Source organism: Sander lucioperca, chromosome 3 (genome assembly GCF_008315115.2).
Source record: "Sander lucioperca isolate FBNREF2018 chromosome 3, SLUC_FBN_1.2, whole genome shotgun sequence".
In the NCBI taxonomy this organism is placed as follows: domain Eukaryota; kingdom Metazoa; phylum Chordata; class Actinopteri; order Perciformes; family Percidae; genus Sander; species Sander lucioperca.
The window spans coordinates 1,199,323-1,216,556 of NC_050175.1; the positions used below are offsets into that span (position 1 = coordinate 1,199,323).

The 17,234-nt window shown below is 43.3% G+C and overlaps 1 protein-coding gene across 2 annotated transcripts in view; it reads left to right on the forward strand.

Moving 5' to 3' along the window:
• Positions 1-17,234, forward strand: part of LOC116056913 (multidrug resistance-associated protein 9-like) — a 36,975-nt gene that overhangs the window by 12,842 nt on the left and 6,899 nt on the right. For both annotated transcript variants that reach the window (XR_004896792.1, XM_031309337.2), the window contains exons 17-23: positions 1,264-1,363; positions 3,099-3,149; positions 6,676-6,768; positions 6,937-7,040; positions 11,250-11,432; positions 11,633-11,859; positions 12,987-13,124. Coding sequence is in view for 1 of the 2 variants with exons in the window: in XM_031309337.2 (XP_031165197.2) it covers positions 1,264-1,363; positions 3,099-3,149; positions 6,676-6,768; positions 6,937-7,040; positions 11,250-11,432; positions 11,633-11,859; positions 12,987-13,124 (896 nt within the window). In the remaining variant the exon portion in view is untranslated. The remainder of the gene's footprint in view (positions 1-1,263; positions 1,364-3,098; positions 3,150-6,675; positions 6,769-6,936; positions 7,041-11,249; positions 11,433-11,632; positions 11,860-12,986; positions 13,125-17,234) is intronic.

The following is a 17,234-nucleotide window of genomic DNA, read 5'->3' on the forward strand; positions in this document are numbered from 1 at the left end:
GAGGAGTCACGTGCACACATAGGTGGCTTGAGCACATGCACTTTTTCTTCCTCGAGAAAAAGTGCTGTTATTTTCTTTTGTCTTTTTTTTTTAAACAAATGAATATGTATACAGTGTGTAAATATGTATACATTGATATGCAAATTAGGCATTAACTATTTAAAATGTGCTAATTTGTTGAAATATGCAGAATAGCTTCCTCGCTTAATTTAAAAGAAATCTATATATGCAAACAGAGTTGGCCTAAAACAAACATCTAAATGTGTTTTTTGGAAGTTCTTTCCATTAGAGTATAGGAAGACATGGAAGCAAAATAGACCAAAATCACAAAATTGACCACAACATGAAAAAGTGTCCTGCATTAAACAGTAATTGTAGGCTCTTCATCTAATAAGTGTGTTTATTATTTTTGCAGTGTTTTTTGCTGTAGAATTAACAAAATAGCAGCAACAGCCTTTTGTTTTAGTTTAGTGTGAATATTTGTTTTGATTTTGAGGTGTTATTTATTCCAATAACGCCAAAAGAATTAAATTGATTTATTGCCATGTGCAAAATAAACAAATTATTAGTGAAGCTATGTCCTTCTCCTTGGTGCAGTCAGTTGTATAAATATATACTTGAAACTAGTAGCATAGCAAACAGTTTCCTTTGCTGTAGCCTGATCTTGTGATACTGTGGTGCCTTAAATAGTAATGCTGTGATGCTGTATGAAGAGGAATCCGCCGACACTGTTCTTGATTATAAAAAAGGTTTATTACAATCAGAGATTCAGCATCAATTTTACAAACTCCTGCAGAGAGCTTGGAGAACGACCAACCCAATCTTCCAAAAAGTCATTCTGCCTTTTCTTTGTGTGGACACAGCTTATATCTCAATGCATTGTATTAACATAAGACGTGATATGTGTGAGTATATGATTGGAACAGAAGACTGACCAATCCATGCCTGTTATCTGGCATAACTCCAAGAAAGGTGTCTTCTGTCTTGGGGGGGACCTCTACTCATGTTAACGATTTCCAGATGTGTGCAGTAAATGTGGAGTAAAGTTCATGCATCTCCTTATACCAAGAACTTAAGTCAAAGTGTATAGAAAGTTATAGACTGTCAATATACCACAATACACCTAGTGACTCTGTGTGAACTGATTATTTTGTAGAAATCTTTGTGATTATATATATTTAACTCGTTTAATTTATTAATTATTTGCCCTTTTCCCCAAATGTCCCTGCTTACTATGTCTGTGTTTTTGCTTGGTGTTTACAGACTCAGAATGAGGAGGAGGAGGAAGTGTCACCCAAACACACTGCCCAGCTGAAGGATGTTGGGCTAAGAGAAAGCACAGACGGCGGGTTAGTGAACCCAGGTATGGAACCCAGGAAAAGATGTTTGTTAGTGTAGTGATCTAAAATAGATTATATGGGTTAATTTCTAATGCCTCGATTCATCAGAAGAAATCTTAAAGCTATAGTGTAGAGTTTCTGTTGCCCAATGAGGAATTTGAAATGACAAAACTGCACATCATAGCACATCATTTAGGTCGAGTAAATGAACTAGCAATAATTCCTACTCCTAATACGTTACGAAACCCATTACTAATCTGTTCAACAGCAGTAAGGCAACATCCGTGTCTGACCTCAGTCCCTTTTCTTTTTTTAGCACTCCAGCTAGGAAAAGCCCCACCAATGGTTATCTGTGTTTGTCTTCACCATCGGTCACTTTCTTTTTTGGATTTTAGTCCTTCTGCTGAATGTGTAGGTGTTTTCTAAGCAATACAATCACTGACTGATACATTTTGTGGGCGCTTCTTTGGGTTTTCAGCCATGCCTTCACCTGTTTCAACCGTCCTCTTCATCTCCAAAGTTGAATGCAGCTGTTATTGTTGTGTGCTTCAGAGAATGTAGGACCCAAGTGCAGAGACAGCAGGCAGAATAAGGCTTGAAGATGTAATTAATGAAAATACATACAAACTAAAGGTGTCCAGAATACAGCAGGCAAATAAATCCAAAACGAAGTAGCAGTCCAAACAGGAATCCATGAAACAGGAGTACCGAGGAAAACGGGTAAACTAACAAACACACTACACAGAACAGAAATAACAGACACTAAATACAAGAGGTAACGAGCAAACAACAGGTGATACAACAGGTGAAACACATCAGGGTGGGGCAGAACAATCAGACCGGCGGGAAAACACAAGACTGGAAGTAAAACTAAACATGACAAGACAGAAAAAAACGACTACCAAAATAAAACAGGAAACAGAAACATACAACCATGACAGTTATCCTTTCTATCACTCGAGCTTCTGTTTCCGGTAGTACACATGTGCGGTAGTTTGAATGCACATTGCCTGTTAGCTTAACGTCAATCAGGTAGTGACACTCCCACCCCCTATAGGCGGGTTGAAAACATGCGGAACTAGCTGGCTGTACTATGGCTGTAGTCCATAGCCTCGGGCCAAAAATGCCTCTGATGACGCTAAATGACATGAGGGAGGGAATACTACCGGGTTTCTACTGATACAAAGCTTAATGCTAATCGGTGAAGTATCCCTTTAATGTAACGGACGTTCATTAATTTAAAATAGTCCCGCACTATAGCTTTAAAATGAATGAAAGCAAGGCTGGATTTCAATATAGAGTTTAGTATTAAGACACGTGTAGAACATTCAATTGTAACTGGTGGAAATGGATGCCTAAAAGCAGTGTACAGAGCAGAACCAGTCAGAACACAGTGTTGGAATATTGTAGGATAGATGCAACATGTTGCTTTACTTTTGGCACAATTCTCTGTGGAGATAAATGTAATTTGAAAAGTAAAGGCTTGTAAAAGAGCCAATATATAACCAGGAGGAGGTAAGGTAGTGCCAGCAGTTGTCGAGGTAACAGAGGGTCTATGGATGACGTAAGGAAGGACAATGAACTTTGTAAAAGCTTTGTGAAACAACAGCAGATAAGGCAACAGTCCTATACTCAATATATTGTTGTTATTGCATTATTTGGGCATTTATGTCTTTATTACAGTCTACACAGTATGGAGATAACAGGACTTTCTTGTCATTTTATTTACATTCCCCCCACATCTGTGCTTCCTTTCAGCATTTGACATGTCAGATGAACAGGATGATGGGACAACAGCTGACCAAAAATGTGAGTCTACAAAGTCCACTCATTAAATCATAATTCTGATGTTGGTGCAGGGTCAGCCATTTCAGATGTAATATATCAATATAATCAACAAAGGTTTATCTTATCTTATCTTATCTTGTCCAGTCTCTGCACTGGTGTGAGACTTATGGCTCTTACCCACTGCTAGTACCAGCTCTGGTTGGCTCGGCTTGACTCGGCCACGGTGCCCCGTCCTCCATTTTCCATTGCAGATTTAGTACTGCCTCATGCGTGAGGCAAGCGTGGCTGGTTGTCATAGCGACGCCGCAGGAAACTGCCGTGACCTAAAGCGACACACGCACACAGAACGTGGAAGGTGTGTGTTGTTTTTGACTCTCAGCATGTGGCTGTTTGCCAGAAGACACATTTAGTTTCTAAAGAAGCTGGAGGCAGCAAAAAAACCACCGCTGGCTAAACTATTTAAAAATGGCGGTTTGTTCAGGACACCCCCGTCTGTCTCTAGCAATGATGACGCAGTGATTAGTGACGATTCTCTCTGACCAATCAGGAGTCTGCAGGTTTTCACTTCACCTCACGTATTGCCTTAGCTCGCTTGGAACCTCAATGGAGGTGATACTAAATAAAGTACCTGTTGGCAGATACCAGGGACTTTTTATCAGAATGGAAAAACAGGAAAGGCGAGTAGAGTCGAGGCGAGTCGAGCAGGTACCATGTAATGGAAAAACACCATTATATGGTTCCATTTTAATGTGGGAACCTGAAAAGGGTCAATGACGTGACGCTAATTTTTTTGTGTACATATGGTTTAGATACATTTAAAATAGTTAAAATATGAAAATAATTTGACAAATTATTTTCAAACATCATTTTTATCAAACCCTAATCTAAAAGTTTTTGATTTATTCAATTTTGAGAGAGTATTAAGAGAATTTGGGTAAAAATGTCAATACGGTGTAACCACAAAAACATGAATCAAATAATTACAATTGCTGAAAAAAATGTGAAATTCTCTCCAAAATCCCTTCTAAAATAATCTGGTATGATCTTGCACAAGAACTTTTCTATATTTATTAAAAGTAATGAAACCCCATTGTTCTGAATGTTTTATATAAAGGGGTGATAGAATGATTATATAGGGTATTTTGTTCTGTTCCTTAAGGTCTTCTAATAGGGTATGTAACATTGGTTGGGCTGAAAATGGCCTGGGTGCTGTTCTATGCTCCCTAATGCAACCCTGTTAAACAGCCCTAGAATGAAACGAGAGGTTTTCTCCCTTATATGGTATGCTCATGAATATTTAGATGAGCTGCTTGCTGATTGGTTGGTTTACAACGAGCGAAGCGCACACACACACACACACACACACACACACACACACACACACACACACACACAGCCCCTCTCCTCTGTGCCCATGTCCCCCCTGCCACACACACACACAGACACACACACACACACACACACACACACGGATACACAGTGGAGACGAGACAGCAGAGGTCTCATATTTCAGACACTGCTGTCAGTTTCAGCAGAGCTCTGTTATCAAACAAACCCACACACTGTCTGCTACATCACACACACACACACACACACACACACACACACACACATACAGCAGAGGTGTGTTACAACACGCAGCACATGTACCTGACTGGGAAAGATACTGCTACGCTCGTTACTGTAGGTAGGCTACAATAAAACCTAAAAGGACACGTATCAATACCCACTCACCTGTCTACAGGCATACACATGTAGCAAGCGATATATTTCAATCTGATCTGTCTGGGCAGTCCACTCTCGCCCAACCGCGCCGTTTACACAAACAGCTCTACTCTAAATATCTTGAAATTTGGACAAATTCTTGTAAACTTAACTGCTGACTAAACTAACCATCCTCTCTGCTGGAGCATTTATGGATGTATTATAAGACCAACACAAACCAACCTTTCTACTTAATATGCACATGAATGACGCCATCTTTATGTTTACGTCTTCATTCTTGATGATGATGCTGGTTGTATTCTGGCCCTTGGCAAAATGTAATTAAAATCGGCAAAAAATAGGTATAAATTAAGTAAATTTGTACAATGATATGGTATTTGGCCTAGGCCCAATTTGTATTGACATTGATGAAAATATGATGGTCACTGACCACAATATTAGGAATACCAGTTGTACCATAAAATAGGATGAGAAATAGTATTGTTTTATTACAATTCCATACAACAATATTGAATAGGGTAATACAATACAGTAGGTGCTAATGATATGTGAGCCACTTTGTGACCTTCAAATACAAATGAATTACTTAATGTAGTACAGAGTCTATCGCATGAATATATATTAAAATATCCAATTCAGTTTACCTTGATGCCTATTTTCTATCAATTTCTTGTCCTTGCTGTAGACGTTTTATGGTCAGTTGGTGTATCCGATTTATGTCAGTTGGTGTAACCAGTATTTTGTCTAAAAGACTTATATTGTACAAAAAAGTTAATATGGATAATAATTTAATACTCTACTGCACTGTAATAATGGGTGTTTAAATCATTTTTACTCAAATGCTAAAAGGATAGACATAAAACAAGATGTTTACAGCATATGGTCTTTCTCAGTACAATGAAAAACCCATATAATTTAAATCTAGAAAAAAATATAATAAAACATATTCTCATAGGATATTACTAAATAAACTAATAATTTCATGAGAGCAATTGCATGAACTCTAGGAGGTGTGAAATATTAGATATTTGTCATTTTTTGTGGCTATACCATTTGACAATTTAACGGGCTGTCAGTTCTATTTTTTGTTAAAAATAATATAAATGTCATATTAAATAATATGAATACAACAGAAATACAAAATATACACTTTAACAAACCTCAGGCATGTTTTGTTTTAAGGTTTTAAACATATTTTTGAATTGCTCATCTTACCAACCCTTATCTGTCACTGACCCAAAGATAAAGGGTGCTTCACAGCTTCGGAAACCCCCCCCGCCCCACACCTTTTCTCTCTAGATCTCTATTTTCAAATTTTTAGACAACTATTTTTGTCACCTTTAGCACCACACTATGAATGCCTTCAAGGAGAGACTATGTGTGGCGCTATTCCCATATTTCAACAATTATCATGTCACGGCCCTTTCTACGATGGTTTTCGAGTGTGGCTGTTCGGAAGAGCTATAAACACTTTTGTCTTCTGACATGTCATACATACTATTTCTTTTTTAAGCATATGAATTCAGAGAATTATTGAGTGCAGCACATTTAAAATCCAGACAGATGGGTTGTTTTATCATCCTAGAGTGTGTATAAATAACGTAATTATGATATCTATGTAGTGTGAATTCTAGACATATTGTGTTTACACTATTGTGAATGTAGCAAATGTCTGAGTGCTTAGTTCTTCAGTGAAGCTAGTGTACAGTTACACCTTTTTTTAAATATTCCTTATATCCAATCAGTCAGGACACAGGCTGATGCAAAAGAAAGTCACTTTGATCGTGCTATGGTTCTATGAAATCCTTTCCTTCCTCTTAAGCTGCTGTCAGTGATCAGCTGGTCAGTCAGGAGTCTACCACAGAAGGTTCCATCTCCTGGAGAGTCTACCATCAATACTGCAAAGCAGCTGGAGGTCTGATACAGCACACACACACACACACACACGCACACACGCACACACACACACACACACACACACACACACACACACACACACACACACACACACTGGCATGATTCTATGCAATACACAATTCACACATGGACAACCCAGTTGATGATATTGGATGTGCTGCTGCAGGCTACATCGTCTGCTTCCTCACCATCCTGAACATCTTCCTGATGATTGGCTCCACAGCCTTCAGCAACTGGTGGCTCAGCTTCTGGCTGGGGCAGGGTAATGGGGTGAGAACTCTCTCTCTCTCTCTCTCTCTCTCTCTCTCTCTCTCTCTCTCTCTCTCTCTCAGTTGAAATGTGAATATTTTGAGTGTGTGACTTCCCACAGCTGAAAACAATACAGATTCTTATATGCTCCAACAAGCACGTTTTTGACAGTCTGACAGTATTAAATAGTTCTCTTCACACATTCTGTGTTACCCAATCTTCCACAATGGTTGGTCAGGTGTGCAAAAACGGTTTATTTTTCCTCACACAACTTCACTGTCTATGTTTACGGCTGAGCCACACCGGTTTGGTGTGTGTTGGCAGCGATGGAGGAGTGCCTTTAGAGAACAGACAGAACTAAACTGTCTGTGACTAGTTTCAAGTTTTATTGGTCATATATAGGTTAACACAGGGTCAACGGTGCAATGAAATGTATTTGACGAGTCAGCTCAGCAACAAAAGCATGAGTCAAATAAAATAATATAAAATCACAATAAGATTTTAGACAAGATGGGATGACATAAATAAAATATAGTACTTTACATATATGAAAATGAGGATAGTGTGTAAAAGGAAGTCCAAAAGTATTGCACAAATAAGAAAAAGGAATGCGATACAATTTGGGATATGAGAGAATGGAGTGAGAAAACAAATATAGCACTATTTACATGCATGAAAAAGAGGATTAAAGGAGGACTAAAATGATGAATATGTTTTGTAAGGCAGCCAGGACAGATATAAACTCTTTCTATACTATACATACACTCTGTTTATTTAATTGCCAGCTCACACAGCTAAACTCAACGACCCCCATGATGATGACCACCTACGAAGAAATTATCTTTATTAAAACTGTTGACGTTAACTTAAAGGGGTGATAGAATGCAAAACTGATTTTACCTTGTCATAGTTGAATAACGACAGTGGGTAAATAGGACATACATAGAACCTCAAAATCCCATTGACACCTCTTTTCTCTGCAAATCTCACAATTTGAAACTGCCTCTGAAAACGAACCGCTCCTCCTTATTTGGCTCTAGTCTCTATCTTTGTCACGGCCCAACATTTACATAGACTACACCACTGATCTGAGATCAGCTTAGTCTTCTGAATAGGTCGCGCAGATCTCAGAAATTGTATACATTGTTCATTTGCTATTTTATCACTAAATTCACTTCTGAGACTTTTTTATGCGAGAAATCAACTATGTAGAGGTCAAATATGGGCCATTTTACGAAAATTGATGGCTAATTGTAAATTTTGTCCGACTGTGTGTCGGAGTTCAGCAGGAACTCAGCAGCCTCGCCGCCCGGCGTATCCTACTTCACAGACTCCGGCTCGCTGTGAGCTAGATGGATCTCCGTCACGGCTGGAAACCCGCGGCGCTCCATACCCGCGCAAAGTCACCGTTTCTGGGCAGAGATGGCAAAAGTACTCACTTCCCGTACTCAAGTAGAAGTACAGATACTTGTGTTAAAAAATACTCTGGTAAAAGTAGAAGTACTGATTTAACTTATTTACTCGAGTAAAAGTAACAAAGTACAGGCTTGGAAATTTACTTAAAGTATAAAAGTAAAAGTAGCTTTGCGAATGACAAGCATTTTTTATGCAAAGCTACCTGGACCACACAAATGTTACCAGAGTGCAAGCTGAGAAACTTCAGTGGACATGGAAAAAAGGCTCTTTATATGCCATTGCCTACATTTTAAATGGATGTCTGCCAATATGCCTAAAACATCACATATATGATTATTCTGACAGAGACTGGGACTCCAGGTTAATACGATCCTGACTGAGTAGCTATTTATGAATTCAGTTGTGATTCTGTGAGAATTCACTGATCCAGTTTCTCTTTTTTTAATCTTCCCCTTAACATTTAAAGGAATCTACATGTATGTGTGTGTGTCAAATATGGCTTCTGGAAAGAAAATAAAGGATAAAATATGAATTACTAAACAGACATTAATTAAGAAGTTCCCCATACTTTTAGAGTTGCGCAGCACATTGGCCAGGAGTCATTCTTGATGCCTACTATCTCAAACATCTCTCTCAGATAAGGCCAAAGATTTCTTGCTGCTTGTCTGCCGATTTCTTCATTTCCAATCATGTCGACCTTCCATACTACTATGTGCTAACGTTACCACCATCAAGCCGCAATGATGTGCTGCGAATGATTGCAGAATGCCGCCGAATCTGTTGAGTCATCTTGTAGTGGTGTGTCAAGTGCAACGTACAGTATATTCCCATCCAATTAGATTGAATGTGGTATTGATGACACGAAAATAACGGTAACTCCAGTGAAATTATTTGAAACTTGTTAGTAAGGACTAAATTTGGACTGTATTTAAAGCTGATTCTGGTTTCCAACTTCGCCCCAGGTGTGTCTGTTAAAAAACGGACGGAGACAACTTACAACCTAGGTAACAGGTGAAGAACACAAACAACAAAATCACTAGCTAACTTACTTTAAATTTGCAAGAGCTATAGACCAATACAACAACAGGCTTAAATGAACTGACAACATAAGTTATACGACTTACAGTTCTTAAGGACACACACACACCATCTCAACTGATTATCCTCCGGACAGCTAGTCTCTTTTTCTTTTTGCTCCGTGTGTCGCGTCCGCCCGTTCGCGGTGAGGCCCATGTCTGTGCTATTCTCCGACATGACGACCTCTTGTACAAAACTAAAGTAACGAGCCAATTTTGTAAAATGTAAGGAGTAGAAAGTACCGATATTCATATTAAAATGTAAGGAGTAAAAGTAAAAAGTATTTGTACTTCGTTACTTCCCATCTCTGTTCCTGGGTTACTGGACTACCAAATGCCGAGGCCCTGATGGAGCTCCAGGGCCTGCAGCTAGCCGCGATCTTTACCCATAGGATTGAAGGGACACTAGCAGCTAACGAAACCCCTCACATTCACAAGAATACATTAAATTGAAATCAGACACAAGCTGTAGCTTTGTGAGACCTTATGGTAGCTGTAATATAAGTGACGTGACGAAATTCAAAGTGTAAATATATTATAGTTATGCCGAAAGTGTAGCTAGCTAGCCGCGATCTTTAGCTACCCATAGGATTGAATGGACACTAGCAGCTAACGAAACCCCTCCTATTCACAAAAATGCAGTAAATTGAAATTGGACACAAGCGTTAGCTTTGTAAGACCTTGGGGTAGCTGTAATATAAGTGGCGTGATGAAATTCAAACTGTAAATATACGATAATTATGCCGGCAGCTGGCAGCCAGCCAGCTCTGCTGAGCTCGCGGAGCCCCGAGCCCCAGTAGTCCAGTAACCCAGAAACAGTGACTTTGTCCTGGGTATAGAGCCCAGCAGGCTGCCGCTTTCTCATCAGACTGTGTGGAGCTCCTGAAAGTCCGACACGTCTTACCAAATTTGCAATTGCAATGCAAGAGAACCTCTTGTCATCTCACATTTGTTCTCTTTTGCAATGAACTGGCATGGATCCAAATCAGACATTTGAGTTTCTAATGTGTTTATATTACCCGGTACTTACTCTCATAGTAACCTCACATAAATGGACATTGCAACACACAGATTGCCTCTTTAAACAGTCATTATACATTGACTTACGTATACTGTGATCCACAACAGTGTATTGACTAGTCACACGAGCAGATGTATTTTATGATGAAGTATGTGTTATTTCCACATATCTGCACACTATTCACAATAGGATAAGAAATAATTTCTGTAGATATAAAATGTAATGTGTTGATAAATGATCTCTCTGGTCCTCATCTCGTTTAACATCATATATCCCTCACACGCTACGAGTTAAAATTGGTCTCACAGCACGCATCCCCACACCACATCTCAATATTCTTGGACAATTATGTACAATAATTCCTGCAATAGTTATCAGCTACATGAACAAAAGTGTTATTTATTCACTGCTGCTACTTGTATTCATACTGTACACTGCACTACAATAGAATTCGTGCAATTCATTGAAACAATCTTTTCAACCTAATCTGACTTACTTCTACTTTTTATTTATGTCTGTAAATACTTAACACTTTTATTATTTATGTCTTATTGTAGATATGTTACTTATTTACTGTATATACTAATTGACTTGCTCTTTTCTTACTCTTATTTTACCTTGAATGTGACTGTGAGCAACTGCAACTAAATAATTTCCCTGAGGGGATCAATAGAGTATTGTGCTTCTGATTCTGATATGTTCTCTGTGTTTTCCCAGTCATCCAATGGGACAACTTCAAACCAGGGCGACATCTCAGCAAACCCAGACCTGCACTTCTACCAACTTATTTATGGCGTGATGGGTGTTGTCATGGTGATACTTGCCGTCATCAAATGCTTCTTCTTCACTTGGGTCACCTTGAAAGCATCCTGTAAACTCCACGACACCATGTTCACAAAGGTACTGTTGAATGGCTGACCCCCAGCCATCTATATACTATCAAACATAGATAACCATATTTACTCATTGTGAGTAAATTAAATATGATAAATTGAATATGATGAATTAAAAAAAATCTAACCATATAACAATTTGGTTGGGGTTTAAAAAGGATTACTTCTTTCAGACCTGGTAGAAGCTCTATAGTTTTCTTTTTTCAGATTTTCTCCAGTCCCATGAGTTTCTTTGACACGACGCCAACAGGCCGCATTCTCAACCGCTTCTCCAAAGATCAAGAGGAGGTGGACATTGCGCTTCCCCAAAACATGGACCCTTTCTTTCAGTTTTGTCTCCTGGTCACCTTCACCATTATCATGATCTCAGCTGTCTTCCCCGCCATGCTGGTAGCTGTGGTTGTTATGGGAGCTTTGTTCACCCTCATCCTCTTGTGAGTTGATACCTGTTAAGTCTTAACATGATGAAAATAGATTTCTTCAGGGACTATTGGAAATAACAATCGTTATTCATAATCTGGTATCTGCTAATTATACATTTAGTGAATTTAGTAACATTCATGTCATTTGCAATTATTTAGATTTTTATTGAAATTGTTGCACGTCTTAAAGTAGGCGCCGCCCACATAGCTCACTGGGTAGGGTGTGTACCATTAAAGGAGAATTCCGGTCGATTTCAACACGTAGCTCTGTTGTTTGGAAATGTGGAGTGCTGTCAGTAGCGAGAAAAACAAAAACAATCGGTGCTGCCTACACCGTGTTATCCCCCTGCTAGAGTTAGCACCCAACAGGCTTAAACAGGGCAAGTTTTAAACTTGTTTTTAGCCTCTAAACATGTTCAAAATGTCATTACAAGTGTCTACCCATGTAAAGTGATTCCTTCCGAGGAACACAGCGAATCTGAGCAGAGCGGTCTTCTGCAGCAGGTCAAAAGTTCAAGAGCCCACTGTTGCTTAGGTACCTATGCTCATGCACGTTAGCTCTTGAACTCTTGAACTGCAGCTCTGCTGGCTCAGCTGTGGTGTCAGGTTACAGCCTGTATTGTATGAGTTCCACTAGTGTGGACTTCACCGGAAAACAGGAAATAAACAGAGGTATGGATTAACACAACTTTTATGTCTGTCACATCTATTGCAATCAGATTCGCTGTGTTCCTCGGAAGGAATCACTTTACATGGGTAGACACTTGTAATGACATTTTGAACATGTTTAGAGGCTAAAAACACGTTTAAAACTTGCCCTGTTTAAGCCTGTTGGGTGCTAACTCTAGCAGGGGGATAACACGGTGTAGGCAGAACCGATTGGTTTTGTTTTTCTTGCTACTGACAGCACTCCACATTTACAAACAACAGAGCTACGTGTTGAAATTCTCCTTTAAGGCTCAGTCTTAATCGCAGTGGCCAGGTTTGAGTCCGGCCCTGGGCCCTTTGCTACATGTCTTCCCTTCTTTTCTCTCTGTTTCTGTCGAAATAAAAGCATAAGATGCCTATAAAATATATTTAAATTTATTTCAAAAGAGATGTCTGAGGTATACTGAATATCAGTTTTGATTCATCTGCAGTATATTCCAGAGGAGTATCCGTCAGATGAAGAAGATGGAGAACATCAGTCGCTCTCCTTGCATCTCTCTCACCACCTCTACTCTGCAGGGTCTTAGCACCATCCATGCCTACAACATAGAAGATAGCCACATTAAACTGTAAGATACCAGAGTTCCTTAACATAAAATACTCTATACTATAATACTTTGCTTTTTGTTTGCTGACATTTCAGGCTCGCTGAGAATGTTCTGCTCTGCTTTCCATCCATGCAGTGCAAAAGCAGCAGGTTGTTTTAGCTGCAGTGGCTCAGATCCTGGTCTGCATTAGAAACAGTTTTACAGTTCTATTTCGTATAGGCTTCGCCTTCTAAGCCACGCTATTGGGTTTATCCCTATGCGCATGCGCAGTCGTGAAGATTTTCTTTCCCGCCCTTGCGTACCGCTCGGGCTTCAACTACGTCCGCAAATACTGTATATAAACAGAGCGGACCCGTTGCTCTGCTCCCACTTTTTCTTCAAGCTAGCAGTATGAAGACAAGCTTGACTTCCAGCGGTGTTCACCTCTGCCCCACCTGCCGGACTAGCTGCATCCTGCCGCCGGACCTCCATCCCCGCTGTGAGACCTGCCTTGGCGCCGCTTACGCCTCTTGCCAGTTCTGCATCCACCTGCCATCTAAAGAGCTTAACTGGCGGGGGAAGCTTTCTGGAGTGTCAGGCTCTCACCCCCGACGCCTCCTGCCAGTTCTGCATCCGCCTGCCATCTAAAGAGCTTATTTGCGGGCGGAAGCTTTTCTGGAGTGTCAGGCTAGTGGGGAAGGGGATGGCAGCTGGGCAGACAGACGGCAATCCGTCAACACCCTGGATCCGCTGGAGGAAGGCTTTATCGACGAGCACGAGTCTGATGGCTCGATCCTTTCGGATAACGCCTCCGTTACCGGCTGTCCCTCCTCCCCCCTGGGAGAACTGGACCTCGAAACGGGGATCGATGGCCTCCCATTGCGGCTCTCCCCATCTTCGGAATGGCCAAGGGCACCGCTCCGGTGGTCTTCCCCTCTGCCTCAGGCGGCTCCACCCTCTCTTTTTGGATCTGCCGGAGATCATCAAAAAGGCGGCAGACCAGAGAGGCATAGCGCTCCCGGCTGAGCTTCCAGCCCCCGCTCGCGGCCTCTTGAGCGGGGATGTTTACGCTCAGGAGCCGCCCTCCTCATGGGCCCCACTCTGGCCGCGCTTCACGGAGCTTCGGCCGTTTGTGGCGCTCTCCCAGCCCGGGAAACTGAAGGCTCCTGTCTTTCGCTACGCCCCATTTATCCGGGTTCAAGGCGACACAGAAGCGGGCTTCCCTTCGGTCCCCCCGCTGGAGCAGAGCCTGGCATCCATCCTGCTTCCGAAGGCCACTTTTTTCGGCCACCGTAAGCCTACGCCTCCTTCGCCCCATGGATCAGGTATGTGGTCAAGTCACTGACCGGTCACACCAGTGTGCTGCCCAGGGTCTTGCAGCACAGAACAATATAGCTTTGCTAGCCTCCGCCGTCTCCGCCATGGCCATTAGCCTACTCTGGGAGTCATGGCGTGGCAGACTGTGGAGCCAGCGAAACATCTGGCGGGAAACGTCTGTCCACATACAGTTGAGAGCTGGAAACACAACGGCCCTTTTAAGGGCCTCCCACAACCATCTAAAGAGCAGTTTTCCCTCAGCCAAGCAGCCCCTGTTCCCATTGAACAGTGCGCTGACAACAGGACAGTCGTTCCCCACACAAGCGCACACCAGCCCACAGCTGCACGCGGAGCTCCACCGCTCTCTCACTATGCAGACAGCGGGAGCGAACGCTCATTCACTATCATCCCTCTCCCCCCGGCCATGCCAGCAGGACGAGGAAGATAATGACCCGGTGACCGCTCCCGCCTTTCACGGTGGTGACCGGCCTTTTCGACAGAGCCCTCCATGGGCTAGGCGTCACAATCTCACGTCTTGCCCAGCGGCAGAATGGGCTCTGCGCTCCTTGCTGACCATGTCCGTAAACAACACACAGACATGTGCGCGGCCGCTCTCAGAGCACAGCGTAGCATGGATCAGGCTGACACACATGGACTCATGGATGTCAAAGCTGATAACACGGGGCTATACACTACAGCTCGCCTCCCCCCCGCCTCGCTTCGTGGGCGTATTGGAGACAACCGTGTCATCCCAGGCAGAGCCAGATGCCACGATGACAGCGCTAGGGGAGCTACTGTCATGGAGCGTCCATTCCACATGCTGACCATCAGACATGTGTTGGAATGTGTGCGCCACCAAGAATGATTTACATCTGTGGATCTGAAAGACGCATACTTTCACATCCAAATCATTCCCAGACACAGGAGATTCCTGCGCTTCTTTTCCAAGGGGTCCATTTTCAGTACAACCGACTACCATGTGGTTACTCACTGGCCCCCCGCACATTTTCCAAGTGCATGGAGACGGCACTTCAGCCGTTGCGGAAAAAAGGCGTCAGAGTCCTGTTTTATCTGGCCGATTTGCTCATCCTGGCTCCCTCTCGGGAAAAGTCGGTGCTGCACACTGTGGCAGTTCTGCGGCACCTGCAGACGCTGGGCTTCGCCATAAACTGGCAGAAAAGCTCACTGGTTCCCACACAATCGATAGTTTATCTGGGCGTGGACATAAACTCGATTGTCATGAGAGCCAGGCTGTCAGCGCGAGGCGCGCTGATCTCTCTCCTGTCGCGCACCACCACGCGCTAAGGTGTCAGCGCTGTCCGTAATGCGCCTTCTGGGCATGATGCCCACGGGCTACATGGTGGTCCCCCTGGGGCTTCTCCACATGAGAAAAATCCAGAGGTGGTTCCTCCGCCAGCGTGTCGACCCCATACGCCACGACAAAAAGGGCGAATGCTGACCATCCCTCCTTCTCTGCAGTCAGACCTGTCATATTGGGGGAACCCCAGGACCTTGTCAGCTGGGGTTCCCCTGGGCAAAGTGACATCATACGTGACGGCGTGCACGGATGCATCTCTTACTGGCACATAAACTGCCTGGAGCTGTCCACGATGCTGAAGGTTTTAAAGCACTTCGCCCCAGTGGTAGCGGGAAGGCATGTTGTCTTAGGCTACAGACAGACAATGTTACAGCAGCAGCGTTCATAAATCGCGAAGGCGGCGTATGCTCGGCCCGGCTATTAGAAATAGCCAGGAGCCTTCTGCTGTGGGCACACAGTCATCTGCTGTCCCTCAAGGCTGTTTACAACGTCGAGGGGAGGGCCCTCTCACAACGAGTGGAAATTGAATCCCACTATTGTTCAGAAGCTGTGGAGCAGGTTCGGTCTAGCGAAGGTGGATCTGTTCGCCTCACGAGAAAACACACAGTGCGCTCTGTGTTTTTCCTTGAGCACACAGGACAATCCACCCCTCGGCGTGGACGCTTCTCCCACCATCCCAGGCCCAGAACCCTCCTATACGCTTTTCCCCCAGTCCCTCTGATTCCTCTGATTCTCCTCCTGGAACGCATCCAGGAGGAGAATCTGTCGGTCATCTTGGTGGCACCGGAGCGCACTGGCGCATCCTGGTTCCCGACGCTTGTTCAGCTGCTGGCGGGTCCCCCCTGGCAATTGCCGTGGCGCGAGGACGCCCTGTCACAGCTGGACGGCGTGATATCTCCCCCCCCCCAGTGATAACCAGCGACTGTGGAGCTGGCTGCTGAGCGGGAACGCCTGCAGAGGTTAGGTTTGCCTCCTGCCGTGGTGCGCACTATTCAGAGCGTGAGAGCCCCCTCCACAACAGCGTGTTACGCGGCGCGTTGGTCCGCTTTCCAGCGCTGGTGCACGGAGAGGGAAACAGACCCCATATCATGTCCCCTGCCTCTTGTGTTGACTTATCTCCAAACATTGGTGGATAACGACTTGGCTCCGTCCACAGTCAAAGCCCTTGACACAAGCCTCTCTCAGGTTGCTGTCTCAAAAAACGGCGCTTCTCCTTGCCTTGACGTCAGCCAGGATGGTGAGCGACTTATGTGCACTCACAGTTTCGCCGTCCTGTCTCTCCATTAGAGGGGACGAGAGCGCAACCACCCTACGGCCTAACCCCTCTTCACACCAACAATTTTAAGAAATTCCTTTCGGTCGAGGGTTTTTTCCCTCCAGGGTTTCCACCAATTGTGCCCGGTGCGTGCGTTATCACAGTACGCTGTACGCACGGCGGGCACAGCAGCTGTTTGTACACTATAGGGAACACTCCCAAGGAGCGGCCCTGTCAAAACAGCATCTGTCTCACTGGCTGT